Consider the following 25,547-nt stretch of genomic DNA (forward strand, 5'->3'; position numbering starts at 1 on the left):
ACCCATCTACTCATTTATTCACCACCCATACACCCATCCATCCATCTATCCATCCATTGATCCATCCATCCATCAACTATTTCATCCATACACGCATCCATCCAACCAGGTACCCATAGTGCACCAAACCCCTCAGATAACACCCCTGTCCTTTTCTGAGGGCATTCTGGGTGTTATATAGAAAAAAAACAGAATTGTTTTCCCTTAAGACTCAAGACTCATATTCAAAATAATTAAAACACAGCTCAAAATTGAGTCCCACTCTCAATAAATGGAAGCATTATTTTTTGGCCTTTTCTACAAAACTATGCTTCCAACGCTTGGATTTAAAAAAAAAAACAACAAATACTTATTCAGCTTACAATTCAGGGGATTTAGAATTTGGGTCAGGCTCAGACAGTAAATTCAAACTTTTGCTCTTATCTGGGCAGACTCAGATGTGTTCAGCTGGCTGGGACAGACTGGTCTCAGGTGACTGAGCCAGGACAGTGATCTCTGTTTTATTTGAGCTCTCATCCACCAGAGGCAAAACCTAACTTCTAGGTGGGAGAAAACAGGAAGAGTTCTTATAGATATGGCTTGATGTCACTTCTTCTTTTTTCTGTTGGCCAAGGTCGATCACATGGCTGTGCCTAGTTCAAGGCTGGGAGGTAAATACCACTTTTTTTGGTGGTGGTGGGCTAGGGTGAGATGATTGGAGGAAATGGGGTCATTTTAGCAAGCTGTCAGCCATACCATCCTAGCTCAGGAGTGATCTTTGTCCTCTGTCTTTCATGAGCCTCTTTCAATTCATCTGCCAGATTAGTCATCTCTACCCTGGACAGCTACCCTGGATCTCACCATCACTTCCTTCCTCTGCCCCATTGCCACACTGTTCAAAAAAAAAAAAAACCTGCTCTCTTCCATTGCTCCTGCATCTTTCCTTTGATCTATGTCTCCTCCTCCCACGCAACAGCCAGGACAAACCTAGTTCTGACCCTTCAGACAACCTGCTTTGGTTTTGATTCTTGTTCTGAGTTAAACCTGACACCCTATAATGACCAGTGTTTCCTGGCTGGCACCTACAATAGATTAAACTTAAATTCCCACCACCCTACCTCTTACTCTGCGCACACCATACTGGCCCCCCAAACCAGGCATGAGCCTCCTTCCACTCCCACCACGGCTTTTGCTTGGGCAGTTTTGTCCTCCTGGAAAAGTGAGCCCCAGACAGAGTTAAGCTCATTCTTTCTCCTTTAGCCCTGGCAAAAATCACCATCTCTAATGGTGGCTTGGTGGCATCCCAAATAGAATTTTCCCATTCACTCTCCTGTCCTGCATCTCTCTTCCTCATAATTCATTTTCACTGTATCATAATTATAATGAAAAATGACATTTTCTTAGCATCAGAGAGATAGTACAGGAGATAAGGTAATTGCCTTGCATGCAGCTTAATCCCCTGAGCACCTCCAGGAGTGATCCCAGAATCTGGAATCAGGAGTAGCCCTGAGCACCTGTGGTATGGCCCAAACTCTCTCCCTCACACACAAATGACATTTTCTTTTACAAAACTTGTATTTAAGGGGGGGCCATCCCAAAGGGAGGTCTGGAACTTCCTCCCCCCATGAATGATTCTCAACCAGCTGCAGTGTCTGTTCAATGCAAGGACCAAAGGATGCAGGCCCTGCAGTGATGGGGATCCCTGCATCCACTCTGATGGGGCTGGAGCCTTCAAGGCTGCTCCCATCACTGGTCAGGGGACTATGGTGCTGGGAAAGAAGCCTGGGTCAGGGACAAGGTCTTGCTGGTACCTGATCTTTGAAGCCTGGTGTGTATTTCTCCCAGGCAGGCAATACCAGCTTGGACTTGCCTCATTTCCCAGTTTGGACACTCACCCATGGGGATTGCCCTGGCCAGGGCTGTCCCAGGAGGACAACCTTGTTTAGCTGTGTGGGTCAGTTTTGCACCCAGAGCACCCATAACAGAGCCTGGCATATACTGATAACGTTCAGAGAGGGAAAAGGTAATTTTTGAATAAAAAACATCCCAGTAGGTCCCTGGCCTACTGGAGTTAGATCCAGACAAGTGCTGCTCCCTGAGGCCAGCTGGGGAAGAAGGGGGTACATAGATCCTTTCTGCCGGCCTTGCCACCTCATTCAGTATCTCTGTGACTTTCCCATTTCCAGACAGTCAGCCTCACCAGCTTATCCTGAGTGGATATTAGGGACCCACAGTGGATTGTCTTGCATAAGGGCAGGGAAAAAGAATGTCTAGGGGGTGGGGGGGATATTATCCATGGTGGTGGAAAATGGGCACTGGTGAAGGGATGGGTATCTGATCATTGTATAATCGAAACCCAAGCACAAAAAATGGTAAATCTACAACTGTACCTCACGGTGTTTCACTAATAAAAAAAAAAAGGATGTCTAACTCTCTCCAGGGGCAAGTTTTGACTCTGGTGGGAATGTTATTAATGGCTCCTGGCTCTCATTGGCCTGGGTTCATCCCTGAGTGGGGTACCAGCCAGACAGCGTGGGTTGACTATGAGCCTTGGCCTGGCCTGGGCTTCAGTGCTGGGGCTGCTTTCCCTGCCTGATGATCCACTAAAAGCCAAGTGAGACTGGGAGAAGGAGGCATTCTCTGAACCCCCTTTCTGCAGACTGACCTGGGCCAGCCCCCATGTGTGTGTATGTGTGAGCCTTTGTGTGAGTGTGTATGCTTGCATAATGTGCGTATGTGTGAGTGTGGATATGAGTGAGTGTGTGTGAGCCTGTGACTGTGTGTGTGTGTGCCTGTGTGTCTGTGGTCAGGGGACTCTGTCTTCTAGGAGGTATCCTCCGGTGGCTTATGCCATTCCCCAGACATGTGATCAGTTAAGACACTTCATGCTCATTTCCCTGGAGTCTAGGAAGTGGGGTAGTTCAATTGCTGCTCTGGGGACACAGCATTCTTGTCCTTGACTGTAGAAAGTCTTGGCCTGCAGGTTTTTGGTCTGGTTGGGGTGAGCTGGGTGGAAGAACTGGCCTACTATTGTCATCATACTTCAGGATACGAGGTGATAAGCTGAGCAGACGGGAGCCATTGGACCCCAAGTGCTGGGGACTAGGCACAGTGCATTGACCAAGGCAGGGACAGCTGAGGGATTGAGACAGTACTGAGGTGACTTGAGGTGGGTCTTTGCTGCTGGCTAAGGGGCTAGGATTCTATATCCTACTCCCCATGATCCCCCTTCCTGGTCTCTCAGCCTCTCCCTCTCCTACCTTTCTCTTTCTTAGATTCCAACCTGCTCTTCCATCCCTGTCACACACATACAAACACATTCAGAGAGAGAGAGAGAGGAGAGGAGAGGAGAGGAGAGGAGAGGAGAGAGAGAGAGAGAGAGAGAGAGAGAGAGAGAGAGAGAGAGAGAGAGAGAGAGAGAAAAGACTCTGGGTACTCTCCAGTAATTGGAAATCCATTTAATTGTTTCTGAATCTCTCTGAGAGCACAGGGCCACCCACCCAAGGCTGCTATCTGATTTCAGGGTTCTGGTGAGGCCAGATGTTCCCCTACCCCACACCTAGCTTCATGGCTGTTGGCTAAGATTCACCAGATTCCCAGTGTGATCAAGTGAATGTGTAACAGAGTCTGAGAAAAGTTCCCATCTTCCCTAGCCACATGGGTCAGAGCAATACCCCCATGCTTGGTTGTCAGTCCTGCAGAGTTGTCCTGGTCCCCTAAGTCCTAGTCACCACATTCATGTCCTCAGTAGAAGCACGTGTATTCTGCAGACTTCATGAGGAAAAGTTCCTCTTGGCAGCTTTCTGAACCCATGGACACCCTCATGCTGCTGGGCTCCAGTTACTTCCCGGGCACCTCCTCAAAGCATTTAGGGTTGGGAATTGTGTGTATTCAATGTATTTGTATCTTTATCAGGAGTAGGAGAGCTGAGCCCAGAGTGCAGGAAGAAAGGTCCATGGTTAACAGAAATAAATCAATATGACTCTGTACAGGTCCATCCTGCCCCGGCCAGCCTGGCATGAAGATGTTCCTACATGGGCTCTGAAACTTCTGCTTAAGGGTTAGTTGTTGGTTTCCACAATGACCACGCATGTGCTGAACCACCCTAGTCCTTGGAGGCCTTGCAATTGGATCTCTTAACTCATAAAAGTGTTTGCAATATCTCACCATGCAAATATCCCAGGGCTCTAGTGCTGGAGGCAGCTATTTACACACTCACTTAGTGCTACTGCCTATATGTTCAACAATTCATTTTCATTCATTTATTGTCATCCATCCATCATCTAGCCATCTGTCCATCCACCAACTATTAATGATACACCCATCACCTATGCGTCCATGCATCCCATCATTCCTTCCTCCCACCACAATCCCATCCTCCCTTTCCCCTTTCTTTCCTTTCCTATCCCTTCCTCCCTCCCTTCATCCATCATCTGTCCATCCAACATTATTAATCCATCTATCCATCCATACAGCAAGGTCTAAGTGTTAAATCAACACTAGGCACAAGAGTTGTAGTGAATGAGATCTGGTTCTCAGAGACCAAGACTTACTTTAAACATTTTTTTCCATTTTATTTAGATACCATGATTTACAAAATTGTTCATGATGCATTTGTTCAATATTCCAACACCAATCCCACCACCAGTGCGATCTTCCCACCACCTTTAACTCCATTTTTCCAGCCTACCTCCATCACAGGCTCAAAATAATTCATTTTATATTGCTTGTTACAACTAATTGCCTAATTGAATTATAAAAAAATACTTCAGTGAAAGAAAATTTGTGAAAATTGTTATACCTGACTATGGGGATGTTAAATCTTGTCTGTGGGTTTATTAAGCTATTGTTGGTAGTTGGGCCTTCTGTGTTAAGGTTTTGCTTATTGAGCTTAGTTGTCATCTATATTTCCGATCTAATTTGGTGTGCTCCTACTGGGTTGTTCATGTTGTAGAGTTTGAAGATGTCACATGGCTGCATTTGTGGCCACATGCTCCAGAAATTTCAGACTATTTAACTGGGAAGTGAGCTTGCGTGGCAGTGCTTGTGGGATGTGAGTGTGGCTGCTGAGGCTTCTGTAAGTCTGGGGGCATGAGGTGGGGGAATGCTGCCTACCCCCACTCAGAGAAGACACCAGAGTTCTCAGCCAAAATAAACCAAAACAAACCAAGAGTGAGTCTTTCTGACCATAGGTAACTTCCCTCAAATGCTTTTTAAAATAAAGGCAGGGTTGTTTTGAGACTTCATCACCATTATATGAAGAAAAGGCATATTTGGGGTGATGGATAACATCTGTCAAGCTGTTTCATCACTGTGGGGAGTTTCTTTGGTAATGCCACCCTGTCTTTGGTCAAACATCCCTTCCCAGACCCCCTTCCCTTTTAGTCTGTGAGAGCAACTGGAGCTCAGACTGATCCTTTGCTCTTTGTGGAGGTGAGCGTTGGATATTCAAGGCCAAGTAGGCATCCATAGGCTGGAAAGTGCCCTTGCTTCAATGAAGAGAGCAGGAGGGGGAACACAGTTTCTTGGAAGAAGCTGAGCTTTTTTTTTTTTTCATGACTCCATTTTATTTCCAGTTGTGCATGTCTTTTGAGTTTTTTTTTTTTTATTAGTGAAGCACCATGAGGTACAGTTGTAGATTTACAAATCTTTGTGCCTGAGTTTCGGTAATACAATGATCAAATACCCATCCCTCCACCAGTGCCCATTTCCCCCCACCCCCTCTCCCACCCTGCCTCTGTGGCAGGGCATTCCCCTTTGTTCTCTCTCTCCTTTTGGGTGTTGTGGTCTGCAAAAGAGGCATTGAGTGGCAATCATGTTCAGTCCATAGTCTACTTTCAACATGCATTTCCCCTCCTGGGAGGATCCTCCAAACACCTTTCATTTGGTGTTCCCTTCTCTATCTGAACTTCCCTTTCCCCTAGAATATCCAGCTGGCCTCTAAGTTATGGAGTAATCCTCCTGGTGTTGATCTCAGCTATTCTTAGGTATTGATCTCATATTTTGTTGCTTTATATCCCCCAGATGAATGCAATTTTTCTATGTCTATCCCTCTCTTTCTGACTCATTTCGCTTAGCATGATACTTTCCATATTGTACCACTTGTATGTAAATTTCATGACTTCATCTTTTCTAAGAGCTACATAGTACTCCATTGTGTAGATGTACCAGAGTTTCTTTAACCAGTCATCTGTTCTTGGGCACTCAGGTTTCTTCCAGTTTCTGGCTATTGTAAAGAGTGCTGCAATGAACAAACAAGTGCAGATGTCACTTCGACTACACATTTTTACCTCTCTGGGGTATATTCCCAGGAGTGGTATCGCTGGGTCAAATGGGAGCTCAATTTCTAATTTTTTGAGAAACGTCCATACTGTTTTCCAAAAGGGCTGAACTAGTCGACATTCCCACCAACAGTGAAGGAGTGTCCCTTTCTCGCCACATCCGCACCAGCATCGGTTGCTTTTGTTCCTTTGAATGTGGGCCAGTCTCTGAGGTGTGAGATGGTATCTCATTGTGGTTTTGATCTGCATCTCCCTGATGATTAATGATGTAGAGCACTTTCTCATGTGCTTTTTTGCCATTCAGATTTCTTCTTTGAGAAAGTTTCTGTTCATTTCATTGCCCCATTTTTGGATGGGGTTGGATGTTTTCTTCTTGTGGAGTTCCACCAGTATTTTGTATATCCTTGTTATCAACCCCTTGTCAGATGTGTATTCGGTGAATATCCTTTCCCATTCTGTAGACTGTCTTTGTATTTTGGTCACTGTTTCTTTGGAGGTGCAGAAGCTTCTTAGTTTAAGATAGTCCCATTTATCTATCTCTGTTTTTACTTGCTCAGCCAGTGGTGTGGCATCTTTGAAAGTACCATTAGCCTCAATGTCATGGAGGGTTTTGCCAACTTTGTCTTCAATGTACCTTATGGTGCCTGATTTGATGTTGAGGTCTTTAATACATTTTGATCTTATTTTTGTACATGGTGTTAGGCAGAGTTCTGAGCCCATTTTTTTGCATGCAGCTGTCCAGTGATGCCAGCACAATTTGTTAAAGAGGCTTTCCTTACTCCACTTCACATTTCTTGCACCTTTATCAAAGATTAGATGATCATATGATTGAGGGGAGATGTCAGTGTATTCAACCCTGTTCCATTGGTCTGCAGTTCTGCTTTTGTTCCAGTACCACGCTGTTTTAATTATTACTGCTTTGTAGTAGAGTTTGAAGTTAGGGAGGTTGATTCCTCCCATTTTCTTTTTCCCAAGAATTGAAGCTGAGCTTTTTATTAGAGATCAAGGCCTGACCCTGAGGAATTACTCACCAGGCTTCTCTTGGTTGTCAGAATTCCTTTGGATAGACCACTTCCTTTCCATCCCTTGCGTCCTCCAGTTGGCCAGGAAACTAGTCCATGGGGAGGGAGGAAAGCAGTCCTATGGTCACTCATGGAGTCAAGCCAAGGGAGAGGCTCCTTGGGGTTGAAAAGCAGGTGCAAAATTAGTTCAGCCCACTTACCTGGAGGAGGAAAGGGGCCAGGAAAAGTAGATATGGGTAGAGCTGGATGCTGGGCAGGATGCTGGCTTCCCATCTTCCTTATCTCTCTGACCTGCTAGGGTTTTGTCAATCAGTTAGCTCAGCTCATGTAGTGCATCCCAGACTCCTGGTTTCATTATTCGACACTCCTCACTTAGAGGCTCCTGCCCACTCCCCATCATTGTGGCACCACTTCTCCAGATATTTGGTTTCTGGGCGGGCCCCCAGACAAAGCTTTATTTAGCCTGATGGGCCTTGTGCCCTGGGCTGGAGAAGTCAGTGTGTGCTACTGAGAGGCACAGAAGACAAGGAGGTGACATTCTTAGCTGATCAGTGTAGTGAAAGGGGTGGCTGGGTGGATCATGTTGAGTGAGTCAGGGGAGGAGAGTCTGTCTTTAAACTCCTGCCACATGGAGCAAAACTGTTGTACCTAAGTTCAAGCCTCCAGACTTAGTGTCCAAGATCTTTCTCCACCCTGTTTTCTTGCCTTTTCTTCCTCCCATTGCCCATCTCACCTTTCTGAGTCTTCCACTTCAGTTGGCATGGTTCTTACCAGAGTATGGTGCTGTGAACTGGCAGTATCTCAGGATGGTCATCTGCCCCAGTGTTCCCCCTCCTCAACTGGCAGTGGATTGGTTCCGACCTGAACATCCCCCATGATGAGGAATTTGAGGGGACAAAGTGACATTCTAACAAATGCCCTCAGAAACCACATCACGTTTTCATGGGAATTCCTCAGCACTTCTTGCAGAAAGGACTTTGAGAACCCCCCACCCTAACACACACACACACACACACGCGCGCGCGCATGCATGCACACACACACGCACACACACACACACACACACGCAAGCACGCACCCATGTTTACAGTTCCTGAGAAGTCCTCCTCCTCAGAGTTTCTTCCTGAGGGAAGTTGGGAAGAGATGGGACCAGCATCTCCATGGCATGTGCCATTTGTGCACAAAAAATCCACATGTGTGAGGGTATATGGGCAGATGAAGGCCTGAGTGCAGGCAGAGGGAGCTTGAAAGGCAGAACCAGGGGGCACAGAGCATAGAAGGTTTTTCCCACCCTACTATCTCTCTGGCTTTCCAAAGCCAGTTTGTATCTTATCCTACATGTGGTTTTTAATTTTGTTTGGGTCCCACACTTGGTAGCTCAAGGACTATTCCTAGCTCTGTGCTTGGGGGTCACTCCTGGGGTGTTCTGAGAACTGAGTGCTGCGGGGAATCAAACCTGGGTCTGCCTGCTCTCAATGCTCCTAACCCCGCATTGCTTTGTTTGCTTCTCCAAGAGCCTGTGTTCTCCCTAATACCTCAAGCTTGTTATTTCACCCCTGATGAATCTTTTCATTGCTGGCATCTCAGCCCTAGGAAGTCTGATAAATGTGTAGCATGATCAGGGACATCTGGAGTTTATTTGTTGACCCAGAGGAGAGACTTGAATGGGAAAGATTGTGGGTTGTCTATTGACGCGGCTTGTGGGAGTTCAGTCTTGCTCAGATGTCACTGATCATTGGCTTGTCTGTGCCCAGAGTTGCCACCTTACAAACAGAGCAAACAGCAGCTGGAGGCTTTGGCTGGCACAGACCCTGCTCCCCGCCCCCGCCCCCTGCAACCCAGGACACAGAGCAGAGGAGAGGTCCCCAGGCCCCAGAAGGGTGTCTTCTGAATTTTACTCCCTCCTAAGCAGGACTCATGAGACTGACCATCCCCTTTGGAAATGGAAATGACAGGGCAGGGCATGCAGAGTCCCGGAAGTGAAGTCAGGCCTTTGCAGGTAGAAGTTGCTTGGAATGTTCTGCAATCACTGATCCCTCCTCTGTCATGCTCTTCTCTAGTTGCCTGGTGGAGAAAGGGCGCTCCCCTTGCTGCTGTCTCTGGAGCAGCAAGTAGCAGGCACAGGTTCCAGGACAGGAACCCCTCCAGGAGGGAGACACAGTCCTCTTCCTGATGATGCCCCCCAGAAACTACAGGGTGGTGACTGCTCCTGGAGGTGCTGGGAGAGAGACGGGGTTCATTTCTTTATTTCTTTTCTTTCCTTTTTTTTTTTTGCTTTTTGGGTCACACCTGGCGATGCACAGGGGTTACTCCTGGCTCTGCACTCAGGAGTCACTCCTGGTGGTGCTCAGGGGACCATATGGGATGCTGGGAATTGAACCTGGGTCGGCCGCGCGCAAGGCAAACGCCCTACCCGCTGTGATATCGCTTCAGCCCCTCTTTTCTTTTCTTTTTTCTTTTCTTTTCTTTTCTTTTCTTTTCTTTTCTTTTCTTTTCTTTTCTTTTCTTTTTTTTCTTTTCTTTTCTTTCTCTCTCTCTTTCTCTTTCTTTCTTTCTTTCTTTCTTTCTTTCTTTCTTTCTTTCTTTCCTTCTTTTTGCTTTTTGGGTCATACCAGGCGATGCACAAGGGTTACTCCTGACTCTGCACTCAGGAATTACTCCTGGTGGTGCTCAGGGGACCATATGGGATGCTGGGAATTGAACCTGGGTTGGCTGCTTGCAAGGCAAACACCCTACCCACTGTGTTATCCCTCCAGCCCCATGGGTTCATTTCTTTATCAAGCTGTAAAACTTCTTCATATTTCATGTGGCCACATCTATTGGTAACCTAAGCTTTCCACTTCCCACCCAGATAGCTTTTCATGTACACATCTCCAGCTGGAGCACCCCCATATCTGTGTGCTTGGTCCTGTCTCACGGACAACCCTTACTGCTGCGCTGCCTTTCTTGATTGTCTTCAGCACTTCTTTGAGAACAGATGTCCAGAAGGCTCCTTGTTCTAAAACTCTACCTTTCTTCTGCTCATATGGATTGTCTGGCTGGATATAGAGTTATAGGTGGAAAATCATTGTCTCCTCGGTGTCTCAACAGCAGCTGATTCACTGTTTTTCCAGTTCCCAGTTGCACTAGAAATTGCTCCTGCTCTTGGGCATCCTGAGTCTTTGTCTGGACCCAACACAGGGTTTTTTTTTTTTTTTTGGTTTTTTGTTTTTGTTTTTGTTTTTAAGACAGACTTAGAAGCCATCGCTGGGATATTTCACAGACAGAGACTCTGGGCTGGGAGCTTTCCTCCCATTTTTCTGGTGACCATGATGCTCGTCACTCTTCCGTTGGTGGAAATATTTCCTGTGTGTAATTTCATTCGCTGTTTTCTCCTGATTGTTTCCTCCATTCTTGATCTCACTGTCCAAGTGAAATGTGCTGACCCAGCCATCAGCGTCTGCCTCCGCTTCCATCTGTTTCCTTGTTTTGCTCTCTGGGAAATTTCTCCAGCTTTCTCTTCCAACCCTTCTGCTGAAGTTCAGACATCTTCTCTTAGATTTTTCATTTCTGGGAGCTCCTGTATTGTGCTTGCATGTTAACAGATGGACTGTGGAGATAACTTGATGGTCAAGGGTGCATATACTAGAGCAGAGTTGAACCCTCTGACAACATGACTTCCTGAGTACCACTGGGTGTGGCCCTAGAGACTCTCCAGTATCACTAGGGTGACCCTGATGGTCCCTGACACCTCAGGGCCCAAGCAGCTGTACATCCTTGGTCCCTGGCATTGGTTGGCCAAAAGTCCCTGGGTGCTGCTTGAGAGAACCCCCTAAGTAAATACTTTCTCCTGAAAAAAAGCTTCTTGTTATTTCCTAAAACCAACCCCCCATTTCTGAAGATATTCGTAATATCCTTTTATTTGTTTTGTTTGGGGGCCACAGTTTGAAGCATTGCTCATGGTTTGCTCCCGTCTCTCTGCTCAGGGATCCCTCTTGTGGGGGAATCTGGGGATCAAAACTGGGTTGGCTGTGTGCAAGGCAAGCACTGTGCTCGCTGTACTCTCATGATGGTGCTCTGAGAGTTATTTTTTGTTTCCTGTCCTTTCATCACTTTTGTTCCTCCAATTTTTCTCTCACAAAGGAAAAACTTTGTGAAAAAAATCTGTGCATTTTTTCTTTTATCACTTAGTTTTCTTCTTCAAAAGACTAGTTTGGGGTCTTAGTCTGTCTGTACATATTGAAGAATCATTTTCAAAAACCGTTCAGAAGATCTGTGTGTGAGTGTGTGAGTGTGTGCGTGTGTGCACATGTGAATGTGTGTGTTAGTGTGAGTGTGTTAGTGTGAATATGTGAACGTGTACACATGAGTGTGTATGTATTAGTGTGCATTATTGTGAGCCTATGTTAGTGTGTGTGAACATGTCAGTTTCTGCATGTGAGTGTATGTCAGAGTATGTATCATGCCAAGTTCTGTTTTCCCTGAAGAGTGTCCGATTGGGATTGCTGGAAGTTTCTTTCCAGTAACTAGCTGAGTCTAGTTTCCAGCCCGGGACCAGGAGGGAACATTCCACCCAGGGAGTAGCATTTTCAGGGCCAGAGTGGCAGCGCCAGGAGGTTCCAATGTTGCAAGGATTGTTTTTCACAGACACAGTGTGACACAATGCTGCCTGCATTTGGGCACTTGGGACTGTGCAGGGAAACTCTCTGACTCAGTTTCCCTGGAAAGTACGCTGGTGATGAAGGAAGTCACAGGCCTGCAAAGAATGGGTGTCGACCCCTCACAGAGGCCTGTAACAGACCTTCATGTTCTCAGGTCCAAAGTAGCCACCAGCACGGTCTCTGCCTCCGCCCCAGTCAGCGTGACCTGTATGTCTGTCCCTCTGCTGACTGCCCCTCAGACATGCTGGGCTTTCGGCCTCAGCTTCACTCAGTCCTCCATCTGCTTCCTATCTTCCCAAACTTTGCTGACGTCTGTCGCCTGCTGCTGCCACCACTCATGTTCTCTCTGTCCTTGTCTGCTGGTCTCTTTCTTTCTCTGAGCTCTGGTGTTTGGTGGGGGTCTGGAGGAAGCATTTGGGCTGAGCCTGTGTATGTGGCCGAGTTTGGGTCTCTGAGCTATGGCACTTACACTCTTCTGCTTAGTGAATGCCCCATGGAGCGGACATGCAGCTCCTGGAGAGAGTTCCTGAGGCTCTGTTGTCATCGAGCCTCCTTTGATTTAGTAAAGTAGCAGAGACTCCATTCACCGTGGTCTGCGCACCGCCTATTCCTGGAAATGTTTGCTTTTTAATGTGCTATCATGATCATTTCATTATTACTGATGGAAAAATTAGTTTGCATGATTTTCTTCCACCTGCATAGCAAAGGACTCCTGATTGTACTCTCTCTGCAAGTCAGGGCTCGAGGCAGCCATGTCCTAGCTGGGCTTCCAGAAGATTCTGGCCCACTTGCTTTTCTCTAGATGAAGAAAAAAGATTTTAGAGGGTCAGATGGTGCTCAAACGGCTGGAACAATGGCCAGAATGATAGTACAGTGCATAGGGCACCTGCCATGGATATGGTTGACTCAGGTTCGATCCCCAGCATACCATATGGTCCCCCAAGTACCATCAGGAGTAATCCCTGAGTGCAGAGCCAGGAGTAAGCCCTGGGCATCACTAGGTATGGCCCAAAACAAACAAACAAACAAACAAACAAACAAACAAACAAGGCAGGGGTCTGGAGCATATAGTTCGCATGTAAGAGTTTCAAGTGCCATCCTTGTCCCAACATGGCCCCCCAAACATGGCCAGGAATGATTTCACAAGCACTGAGCCAAAAACAGCCTCTGAGCAGCACCTTGTGTGGCCTCCTAACAAAAATAGTCTGGAGGGAGAGTACAAGGTTTAAGGCGGTCGCCTAGCATGCAGTTGAGCCTGGCTCAGTCTGGTACCACATATAGTCCAGGATTAAGGTCCCCTTTTACCCCTCACCCCCCCCCCCCCCAATTTCCTGAGGTCAATGAGGTGGCACGGAAGGAGTTTAATTTAAGACAAACTATTTTCAGGGATCTTAAAAGTTCTTTCCAGGCCGCGGATATAGCTCAGTGCCAGAGCATTTACCTTGCATGGGTTTGATTTCTGGCACTGAAAGAAGAGGAAAAAAATCTAGTTTCATAAGTACAGAGCTCTGAGTTGGACCCCTGCCATCACAAAGACCAATAAACCAAACTAAAACCCTCCTAACACATGTGCAGATTTAATACAGAATTCTTATCTATCCAGGAACGAAAAACGCCTCCACCACTGACGCCCTCGGAGCCTGTTGCTGGCTATTAACGATGCAGTAATGACACAGGGACAGTCGTTCTGCCCCTAAGGGGATGATGTGTCTGGGTTCCTATGAACTTGAACTTGAGTCACGCCAAGGCATCTCCGCGGGGATGGGGTGTGGGGGAGGGTGTGCAGGAGGGGTCCCGGGGCCAGTCCTCACTGGCATCTTCTCTGTTCTCGCCTCCCAGGTGCCCCCTTTCAAAGGTCTCAGCACCCTCACGCTACCTCCTGCCGCCACTTCCACCTGGGCCCCCCGCAGCCGCAGCAGCTCTCGCCCGATTTCCCCCTGGCTCACCCCGTGCAGTCGCAGCCGGGCCTCAGCGCCCACATGGCCCCGGCCCACCAGCACAGCAGCGCCCTGCACCAGCCGCTGACCCCGCTGCCCGCCCTGCAGTTCCAGGACGTCACAGGTCCCTCCTTCCTACCTCAGGCCCTGCACCAGCAATACCTCCTGCAGCAGCAGCTCCTGGAAGCTCAGCACCGCAGGCTCGTCCCGCACCCCCGGTGAGTGCTAGGTGGGTGAGGGTGGAGGGGAGCGGGCGAGACGCCTGGACACCCGGCTTCTGCCCCTTCTGGACTGGCTGTGGCCCTGGCAGCTTTGCTCCACAGCATTCATTCGGGCTGGGGATGACTTCTGGATGGACTCAGTTGCTCCTTTGGCATAGGGCCCACATCAGGGGTGGGGCCTGGGGAGGTGGTGCTGGATGATGCTTCCTGGGGACTTACATGGTCCAGGAGGTTTGAGCAGGTACCCTCCCCCCACATCTCCACATCCATGATTGTAAAGCTCTCCAATGTACTTTTATTTTTTTATTTTTATTTATTTATTTATTTATTTGCTTTTTGGGTCACACCCGACAACGCATAGGGGTTACTCCTGGCTTTGCACTCAGGAATTACTCCTGGTGGTGCTCAGTGAACCATAAGGTATGCTGGGAATCGAACCCGGGTCGGCTGCGTGCAAGGCAAACGCTCTACCCACTGTACTATCGCTCCAGCCCCACTTCATGCATCTTTAAAGAGCCCAGGGCTGGTTGGGGCGGGCAGCAAGGAAACAAATGAAAATTATTGTTGAGGATGAAATTTGACACAATTCCATTGGTGGGACTGAAGGAGTATGGAACCGCTGCAAGGCTTGTCACCTCTCTGAGCCTTAACCATCTGGAAAAAGAGTTGGAGGCCAGGAAGATGGCCCAGTGGCTGGAAAAGGTACTGTGTATGCAGTTGATCTGGGTTCAGCCCCAAGCATCATAGCGTCCCTGGAGTACTGTGAGCACCGCCTCAAGCACAGAGCTGAGAACAGCTCTCCAAGCCCTGCTGGGGGGAACTCAAACACCAAAACAGAACCCAAACAAAACAAAAAGAGACAGACTAACTCAGAGGTCCTCAAGCTTTTTTTGAAAGACACTCTTTTTACTCTTTGAAATACCACTGAGAACTACAGAGAGTTTCTGATTCCATGGGTTTGGCTATTGCTACCATGTTAGAAATTGGAACTGAGACGTTGACAAAAATATTAATTCATTGAAAATAATAATAAGCAGGCGAATGTTAGTATCAATAATGCCTTTTTGTTGTTTATTTTGGAGCCACACCCAGCTGTACTCAGGGCATATTCCTGGTTCTGTGCTCAGGAATCTCTCCTGATGGGATTTGGGGGATCATATGGGGTGAAGGGGATTGAACCTGGGTTGGCCATGTGCAAGGTAAGCACTTTATTATCTCTTCAACCCCAATAATGTCTTTTGGGGAACAAAGTAGCTATGCATAACTGTGAGAAGAGCCTCTATCCTGTCTTCATATTTATAGACCTCAGCTGCTTGACAATGCTAGACAACTGTGGTACCAGGTTGAATCCTGCTTTCAGTCTGTTGCAGAATTTCCTGGAAACTCCCCACCGCTCATTTGTGAAAGAATGGTTGTGAAAAGCTTATGGCCCTCACCATGTTGCTAGGAAAACAGTTCTGACCTCATTAGCCCCGAGGAGGTTCTCAGGGATTCTGGGTATCGGGGATGGGGGAATCTTTGAGAACTGCTGACCTAGATGATCTCTCAGGTCCCCAAGCTCCATCCCCTCAAGGGCGACTGGGACAGAAGGCAAATTTGTAAGAGGGCAGAGGGAGAAGTAGTTTTCAAGATCTGGGGTGTTTCAGGGGGCCTTCCTGGAGGAGGTGGGCTGTGTCATGTAATGTGGGAAGAGTGTGGAGTAGGACAGATGAGAGAAGAGCATGGTGGGAGCAGAGGGGTGCACAGAGAGGATGGAACCTGCAGTAGGTTGAGTCGTGCATGTTGGAGTCTGCCCACTAAGGCAGGGGAGTTGGAAGGAGGGAGCAGAGTTGGAGAGAGGATTTGCGTGGGCCAGGCGGCCTACAGCGGACACACCTTGGGAGAGGCCCCCCCTGCTCAGGAGGCCATGGGCTCAGGCTGGCCGGGCTGCTTCATGCCCCGCAGAGCCACTGATGCCATGGGCCCTCGTTCCCTCCCGGTGCAGGAGGAGTCAGGAGCGTGTGTCTGTCCACCCCCACCGCCTCCACCCCAGCTTCGACTTCAGCCACCAATTGCAGACGCCTCAGCCCAGGTATTTGGCTGAGGGCACTGACTGGTGAGTGTGGGGGAACTCCTGGGGGAGGGGTGAAGGGAGGAGGGTCTTGCCTGTTTCCTTTGCTGGAATGTTGCCGGGGGTCTTGTCGTCAAGCCCCAGCCTTTGCCCCCGTCCCCAGTCACCTTCAGAATCTGTTGTCCCCTCCCCCCACAAATCAGGCTGTGTCCCAGTAACAAGTCCAGATGTGTTTGGGTACTACCATGCACCCAGTCTGGGGCTCAGTACACAGGGTCCTGCAAAGAAGGAGGAGGAAACAGTAACCCCAAATCTCTCCCCCAGCTCATGAGGGCTGAGAACCAGGGCTCCTTGCTAGATGGAGGGCAGAAAGGAGAATCTCAGGTGTTAGGATAGTCAGGAAAGGCTTGCTAGAGGAGGTGGACTGGGACGTTCCATAGGGAAGTGTCAAGCATTCAGGTAGGGCAATGCAGGCCAGGGCAGTAGTGCAGACAGAGGCTCACATTTGCCAGAAGGATGGTGAGAGAAGCAGTAGTGTTGGAAATGAAGACAAGGGAGAGAAGCTGGGTGAGAGATGGGGGGCCCTATTGGGAGGGTCTTTGCAAACTACAGGCCCCTGTGCAGTCTCCCTCCCACAGTCTTCTGTACTCAGGACTAGAGGGTCGCTACCCTGGGATGCAGGGAAGCTTGATGTGGCATCTTGGGTCCCCCAACTCTATGGTTCTCTCTCAGAAGAGGGCTTGGGAGGTGGGGGCACTAAGCAGTAGGCAAAGATGTGAAGTTCCTGGAAATGATCAGAAGCAAAGGGTGGCATGCCTGCAACTGGTCTTTTAAAACTTAAGAGGAAAATTCCATGTGTGTGTGTGTGTGTGTGTGTGTGTGTGTGTGAGAGAGAGAGAGAGAGAGAGAGAGAGAGAGAGAGAGAGAGAGAGAGAGAGAGAGAGAGAGAGAGCCAGAATGCGGGAAATAGCAAAACACCAACATTGGGAGAATTAGGGTGGAGGGCACCCAGGAATTCTTTATTCTGTTATTACAACATTAAAGGAAAAATGTTTTATTTTTTTAAATCTGGAAATAAGCACATTGACCTCAATGGACAGGGAAAAAGCATTTAAAACTAGAGACATGAACTTATTGTGTGTCAGCCTCTGGGTCAGGCAGACCAGCCTCAGCCTGGTTTGCTCCAGGTGCAGCTCTGGGACCACCTACAAATGAAGCCTGAGGATGGATCTGGAGACTTGAATGCTAATGATACCGGCAGGGGCAGGGCACTGCTGGACCAAACAGTCGCTTCAAAGATGGGTTGCATCATGGCCAACTTCAGCCCAGACTTTTTCTAATGAGCAGATTCCAATTAAGAGGACTTAATTGCAGTTTGGATTGAATTCTGTCCCTCAGCAGTCAAGTCAATCCAATTTAATTCAGTTCAGCCCCCATGGAGCACCCAGGGCTGAGTAATAAAATATGCACTCACATATGCGCACGCGCGCGCACACACACACACACACACACACACATATGTGCCATGCACACACTGTCCCAGGAGACAAAGGAATCCCACAGAGAGATGTGGGGAGATCTGAGATGTGAGTCCTATACCTCTTTTTCTCTCCAGTCCAGTCTCCCCAACTTTTCTTGCCTACTTTATTTAGCACCTCTACATTCCTGTTCCCAGCCCACCCCCACCCCACCCCAGAGGCTAATTCTTTCTCCCATCCTGTCACCACTTGCAAGCAGGAGGCCTCTCCTGGGCGCGCTGGTCTAAGTTTGCTTCCCACTGGCTCCTGAGTGTAGTTTATTTCCTGGTCACAGACTGAGTGGCATTATTCAAGACTTTCTGGCAAATGTAGCAGAGGCATAGGGGTCAGGGAAATGGGCCAGGGGCTAGAGAAGATGCTCTGCATGCATGAAACTTTCACTCAACCCACATCATCATATTCCTACCCCCCCAAACATTGCTAGGGGCTTCTGGTGGTCCCTGTACCCAATCAGCACCGCATCCTCTGGTCCAGGCTAGAAACTATCCAGAAAGTTGACAGAATGATATAGAGCAATTCCGCAGGCCCCCTGAGCACTGTCCGGAACTCACCCAGTCACCTCCCCCTCCCCCCACATATTCAAACTAACGAAAAATTAATAAAAAGTAGCACTGTCCTCCTGTTCTTCATCGATTTGCTCGAGTGGGCACCAGTAACGTCTCCATTGTGAGATTTCCTGTTACTGTTTTTGGCATATCAAAAACACCACGCGGAGCTTGCCAGGCTCTGCTGTGCAGGCAGGATACTCTCGGTAGCTTGCCAGGCTCTCCGAGAGGGGCGCAGGAATCAAACCTGGGTCGACTATGTGCAAGAAAAATGCCCTACCCACTGTGCTATCGCTCCAGCCCCAATAAAAAGTAGAGGAAAGGGTATATGAATGTAACATGTATTGAATAAGGACTAGAAAGTCCTTTAATGTCTATATCTATTTTTTTAAACTTTTTAATTGAATCACTGTGAGATATCTTTAAAAAGCTGTTTATGATTGGATTTTAGTCATACAGTGTTCCAACACCCATCCCTCCGCCAGTGTACATTTTGCAACTCCAGTGTCCCCAGGTCGTCGTCGTCATCGTCATCTTCTTCTTCTTCTTCTTCTTCTTCTTCTTCTTCTTCTTCTTCTTCTTCTTCTTCTTCTTCTTCTTCTTCTTCTTCTTCTTCTTCTTCTCCTCCTCCTTCCCCTTCCTCTTCCCCTTCCCCTTTCCCTTCCCTTTCTCCTCCTTCTCTTCCTCCTCCTCCTCCTCCTCTTCCTTCATCTTCTTTGTCTTCCTCCTCCTCCTCCTCCTTGTTCCTCCTCCCCCTCTCCCCCTACTCCCTCTTACTCTTCCTCCCCCATTTGGGGCATTATGGCTTGCAATATTGATACTGAAAGGTTATCAAGAATATCCATTTACCTACTTTTAATCCTCAGATCTTGTTCAGCATTCTATATATAAAACATGTTGGAGGAATCAGCTATTTTCCCCCTTTATTTCTCTTTCTGATGGTGCAAAGCCGTTTTCTCATATCTAGTTTTTGCTGGTCACCCTCTGGTGGAAGCACTGGAAGGCTCTGGGGTCCAATATCCCCCAGATTGGTTTCAGGATGGGGCAGATAAAGGTTCCACAAATTTCTTAGGGAAAGTGCCTCCCAGTTGGTTCCACATTACTCCTGCTGGTAATTCTTGTCTTTCCTCTGATATTTGTAGCCGCCGGAGGTCTTTGCCCAGGTCCATTATTGCTTGCTGCAGGGGGTACAGTTCCACTGGTCTTTATTCAAATATGAGCCAGGAATTTCCCTTCATCAACTATTTCTGCTGATGGGTGTCAGAGAGGAGAGGCCAGACACATGCTTGGGTCTGTTCCCTTATCTCCCAGGCTTTGTCATGAAGAATTGATCCCTTGAATCCTCCAAATAGGGCAGATTAACTGCCTCTCCCTTGGATAGTCTGGGCCTCACATCCTTGGCAGGTTTTAGACTGCTGTATTGGCTGAGAGGCCTACAGATGGTGTTGAACCTCAGCCCCTCTAGGGATCCAGGCTGGTTCCTGAATGGCGTTTGCTTTTCCTTGCTTTCAGTTAGGCCAAGATATTTCCACATTTTGTACACTTTCTGCCCCAATCTGAAGTCAACAATTTTCTAAGCAGTCCTGGTTCCATTTCAGCTACAATGAAGATAAGTAAGAAGAGTTTCCCTGTACTGACAGGAATGGGAATGGGGTGTGTACGTGGGAGAGGGTACAGTGTCTTTCTTCTGGCCACACAACTGGAAGGATAGGGTCTCTCTGGTGTGGCCATCACTCTACCCTCCACTTCCTCCTGCCTCTTCCTTTTCTTCCTCATCCCATTCCTGACCACTTGACTTGGATCCTCCTTCCCACCTTTCTTGGGAGTCATGGGGCAGGGAGCACTTTGTCTTAGAGTGAGCTTTGCAGCACTGGTTTCTGGTTGTTTTATGGGTTCTGGATCCTCTGTCCTGGTCTCAGATCTCTGCACCTTTGTTCAAAGGAGAGGGACAGGGGCAGACAGCCCAGCCTGGCTCAGCTCCCAGGCTGAAAGCCTGAGTTTCCCCTCCCATCTCCACCCCTGCCAGCTGATGGCTGAGTCACCCGCATATGGTTCATGTGGCCTGTCCCTGCAGGGATCTCAGCGTGGACGCTGGCTTGAGTCCTGCTCAGTTCCAGGTGCGACCCCTCCCTCAGCACTATCAGCATTACCTGGCGACGCCTCGGATGCATCACTTCCCCCGAAATTCATCCTCCACGCAGATGGTGAGTGACAGACTCCCCTGGGAAAGGGTAAGGGGGGTGGTCCCATGCTGTCTGCCTGGGTGACTGTGGGAGATATCTAGGGCAGCTCTGGATCTTCCCACTTCAGCTTCTGGAGATGGCAGCCGCATGTTTAGGCTCCCCTGTGTGTGTCCTGCCCCTGTATCCCAGATTCTCGTTGTTCACCCTCCCTCCCTGCTGTGTTGCTCCCCCCACCTCTGGCCTCATGTCCCTGGCTCCCCTAAACCCCAGTCCTCACGTATCCTTCTTTCAAAGCAGTGCCATTGCTACTGTCCCTCACAGCTCCCAGCCCCTGCCTGCCTTGACGGGGTAGAAGGAAAGCCCGTGAACCAGAACCAGGTGCAGCTGGAAGCGGGGTGTATGCGTGCAAAGGGAGAGCTGCAAGAGATTGCAAAGGGGTGGTGTGGCAGGCTGTGGTCTAGGTGGGGGAGGCTCTGAGTCTGATCATGGGCACTAGAGACAACTCTGTCACACACATGACCAACGTCATTAATTTCTTGGGGTCAGCACCTCCCAGGACTTTGGTTTTACTTATCTGAGAAATGAGATGAAGATATCATCTCACCATCTTACAGGGCTGAGGTGAGGGACGAAAGAGTCCTGGGAAGTCTTGCGGTGTGGGCTGAGCACCCAGATATGCCTCCTGCAGGGAGCTGGGCTTCTCATTCTGGGATGATGCCCAGATGGTAGGAGCAGCACCAGGGAGTAGGGGATATAGGAGGCCTGGCATTGCAGGTTGCATAGAGGAGAGTGAAACCATTTTGTGGAGTTAGGTTGGAGATCTTACCAGACACCTTTTTCCTGTAGCCAATTCAAATTCCTTTTTCCTTCTTTTCTCCCTTGCCTCAGTTGTTTTCTCTGTTTTTATGATGCATCTCTGAAGTTTCTATCAGTTCTGGGGCTTTGGGCTATATCCTATAGAATATCCCCTCCTAGGAGAGAAAAGGATACTTATTGAGCAATTACAGTTTAAGACACTGTTTTAGTCATTTCTGTGAATGACTGCAATCGTGCCTTTCCATAATCCCACAGGAAAGGGCATACTTCCTATTTTATAGGGTGTCAAACTGAGGCAAGAGAGTTAAGTACTGACCCCACAATCCAGTGGTGAGAGAGTTGGTAACTGAAGATGTAAACTGGGTTCAGGCAGGGCCAAATCCAGTATAGGGTCAGATCGTACTTTATTTATAATTGTGGTATTTGTTCATTATAGACTATTAGCACAGACTTTAATTACAAACTTTGCATGACAATGAATGGTATTTATTTTGATTACTGAATCCTTTGGGGTCCCGGGAAATATGCTCTCACTTATTCCAACCTAGTCTGGGTCCAGGGCTCATCGTCAAGACAGTACAAAGTAGAGAACAAATTCTGCCTTCAAGTGTCTGGGTTTGTTTCTGCCTGTTTCCACCACTTGGATCCATAACTTAGGCAACTTAATATATTTGTGTTTATTAGTAAAATGGAGATAATATATCACATTATAGACCAGATGGGATCATTACATTCATTAATTATATGAAAGACTTAGAACAGTGCCTGCCATGGAATAAATGTTAGTTTGTTGATTTTGTTATTCCTTCTGGGACTGGTCAATAATAGACTTGGTTCTTTCTTGCTGAAGAAGGACACAGGACAGGAAATAATCAGATTTGCTCACAGTATCTCATAGCATCTCTGAGTGTGCTGGTTGGTGGTTATGAAGGAGGAATAGGATGCTATGTGACCCTTGAATGCAACTTGAGGCATTTTCTCCTTGACAGGTGGTCCATGAAATTCGCAACTACCCTTACCCTCAGCTTCACTTCCTGGCTCTCCAGGGACTAAACCCCAGCAGACACACTTCCGCCGTACGAGAGAGCTATGAGGTAAGTCCTTTTCTCTGGGAATTCTTTCACCATCCTGTATCCAACTGGATTGATGTAGGAGCCATTATTGTTCATCTTCTTTGCTTCTTCCTGCCTGTTGGTGAGTAAGGCAGAGATAGTGTTGGAGAGATTGAAATTAAGAGAGAGAAAAAGAAGAGAGTGGCAATAGAGCTATTCTGATTTTAACTGCATCAGACAAGTTCTTTCTAATGATAAGCTGAATATCTCTGGCTTCTATCTTTTAATGCTTGGCAACCTTACTATGTGTTACGTGTGTGTTACATGTGCCTTGCACAAACTTCATGTTTTTCTCTCTGTAGGAGTTGCTGCAACTAGAGGACAGGTTGGGAAATGTGACTAGAGGAGCTGTACAGAACACCATTGAGAGATTTACCTTCCCTCACAAGTACAAGAAGGTGAGTCTGCCAGCAGGTCGGCTCTATTTTTGAGAGGAGGGCATGTAGATTGTTTAGGAAGACTTGATCTTGTTGTACTCAGAGTAATACAGCCACAACACTAAAAGCCTTTGCTCTGGTTAGGTGCTCAGAAGTGGCAATAAATTCCCAGGGTCTTCTCCCATGTTTCTGCCAAGTGTAATCAACAGGAAAAATGGGAGTAGAACTCATATGTAAAGGAAGAGAGGACATTTTTTGTGTAATCTTGCGCATGCATGCGCACGCGTTTGTGTGTGTATATTGTGTGCATATTTACTCGTGGACTTATAAGTGGATATATTAGGCAGTTGTAAATAAATGATATATAAATGTATCAGTGAGACAGGTAAAGGGAGCACCTACGCTAATGACTAATATTTGTCTTAGGAAAGAATTCTAAATCTAATCTCAAATTTGTATATTCCGGGAGTAGAGGGATTATCTGGTGAGCTTTTAAAGCCACAACCTGTCATAGGCTCTAGCTTAAGCTGAGAGAGGTCTAGAGTTCTTGCTCAGAATATAATTAAAATTAAAACATATTTTATTAAAGGTATCCAAGATATTCTTCAGTTATTGACTGGATCAGCATGTGGTACATGCATACAGTGGAATATTATTCCTTAAAAGGAAGGGAGCTTTTAAACTAGGAAAAGACTGGGAGGAACTTTAAATGCATATGACAAAAGGAAAGAAGCCAACTTGAAAGAGCTGAGTATTGTAGGATTCCAATTTAATTAGCATTCCAGAAAGGGTGACACTAGAAACTAGCGCAAAGACCTGATGCCAGGGGCCTTGGAAGGGGAGGATGAAAAGGTGGGTCATAGTGAATTTTTATGGAGGTGAAATTCTTGTATACTATTTTAAAGGTGTGTGCATGACATCATGCATTTGTCAAAACCCCTAGAACTGTATGGCATGGCATGAATGCTAATATCAACTATGGATTTTAGTATTGGTATGGGAGCGATAGCACAGCGGTAGGGCGTTTGCCTTGCACGCAGCCAACATGGCCGACCCGAGTTCGATTCCTCCGCCCCTCTGGGAGAGCCCGGCAAGCTACCGAGAGGATCTCGCCCGCACGGCAGAGCCTGGCAAGCTGCCCGTGATGTATTCAATATGCCAAACACAGTAACAACAAAGTCTCCAATGGAGATGTTACTGGGCCCGCTTGAGCAAATCGATGAACAACGGGAGGGCCTTTACCTTTACCTTTATGTCACTATTAGTTTATTAGCAACAACATACTAAAGTTTGATTTTAATAATAGAAGTAACCATGGGTTGGAGGGAAAGGAATATGGCAAAGTGCTATAGTTTTTGCTTATTTTTTTACTAAAGCAAAATTGTTTTTTTTGCTTTTTGTGCTTTTTGGGTCACATGGGCAATGCTCTGGAGTTACTCCTGGCTCTGTACTCAGGAATTACTCCTGGTGGTGCATGGGGGACCATATGAGATGCCAGAGATCAAACCTAGGTCAACCTTCTGCAAGGCAAATGCCCTACCCACTGCATATCACTCTGATCCTGGAAAAATAGTTATTTTTTAAAAAAAGATATTTACTTAGAGAAATGTTGGGGAGAGGAAGGGAAAGAGAGAAACAAATGTTTGAGAGGGAACCTCAGCTTCTTCAGAGGGAAGAGGGAAAAATCTAACAGTACAAATCTCAGGTTGAGGTGCAGGCCGATGTGGAGAATGAGCCCTGCACGCCTTTACAAGCTGGTTTTATAGTAGAGCTTCTTCCAAAATGTCTTCTGAGGGTGTCCACCCTCCTCTGGGTGGTGCCTCAGTTTCTGCTTCTGACTGGTAACTCATTTTTTCCATCACTAAGGAGCTCAATATTTTCATCTCAAAGGGCTGCAGACTTAATGATTTTGGGCAACTTCAGATCTAGACAGCTTCCCCAACAGGTGCTCCCATTATCTGTCTGCAACACTCCCCAACATAGAGATTTAACTAACTTAAATCTTTATGGGGTATGTGGGTGAAAGTTCATCTTCTATAGCTATTTCCTGCTGGCATGTGGCATGGGCTTGCTTTTGTAAGGGAGTGAAATCTTCAGCTAACTTAGTATTAATGGGAGAACAGTTTATTGGGTTTCAAAGTTAGTCTGAAAAAGAAATAAGATAGATAAGACAACAATTAAAAATAAATGATGCCCTGGAGGAGTAAAAACTTAAAACTTACCCTGGCCTAGGTAGGGGTAGAGTGTTTATGGAAATAATGAAAAAAAATAGCCATAGCATAAGCTATTGCTCATTTCTTTTTCATTTTAATGAGTTTGTTATTAAGCAGTAATAGCTCCTGTTTCTGTTGGCCTTCTGTAAAATGACATACAAAGATAAGAAGACTATTAGCTTTTAAAGAAGAGAATAAGATCTAGTTTTTCTTCAAAATTCCTTAAAACTTGGTTCATAGGAATAGCTAGATTTGTTTTTTGTTAGAGTCTCGTTATTGGTTGAGGTAGATGGAACTTATTTTATTCTGGAAAAATAGATTCAACTAAAACTTCTAATGAGTTTTACAGAGTAGGGATGACCTAAATAACTTGGGAAAGTCCCTTCCACTTACTCAGTAGTGATACGAAGGGGATCCACTTTCCCAAGTTTTCACTTAAAACCTATCTACTGGACTGAATTTTGGTTGGATGTAATTTTCCATTTGGATGAGGTAAAAGCATGTCTGTATTTTTAAATTGTCTGATGCACCTGTCCTAGATTAATAACATACTTAATTATAGACTTTCTCGGTCCAGTAAAACACCTATGGGGAATAGTAGTATCTAAAAGTTCAAAGGAACTAAGTTTAAGT

At 47.0% G+C, this 25,547-nt stretch overlaps 1 protein-coding gene across 2 annotated transcripts in view; it reads left to right on the forward strand.

Annotated features, from left to right (window-relative positions):
* Positions 1-25,547, forward strand: part of ARK2C (arkadia (RNF111) C-terminal like ring finger ubiquitin ligase 2C) — a 96,845-nt gene that overhangs the window by 65,845 nt on the left and 5,453 nt on the right. The window contains exons 2-6 of one of the 2 annotated variants that reach the window (XM_056138253.1): positions 13,762-14,077; positions 16,065-16,175; positions 20,288-20,417; positions 22,202-22,306; positions 22,627-22,722. In XM_056138253.1, the coding sequence (XP_055994228.1) occupies positions 13,762-14,077; positions 16,065-16,175; positions 20,288-20,417; positions 22,202-22,306; positions 22,627-22,722 (758 nt within the window). The remainder of the gene's footprint in view (positions 1-13,761; positions 14,078-16,064; positions 16,176-20,287; positions 20,418-22,201; positions 22,307-22,626; positions 22,723-25,547) is intronic. The other variant, XM_056138254.1, reaches the window with a different exon arrangement.

This window comes from Sorex fumeus, unplaced genomic scaffold (assembly GCF_029834395.1).
Source record: "Sorex fumeus unplaced genomic scaffold, SorFum_2.1 ptg000128l, whole genome shotgun sequence".
Classification (NCBI taxonomy): Eukaryota; Metazoa; Chordata; class Mammalia; order Eulipotyphla; family Soricidae; genus Sorex; species Sorex fumeus.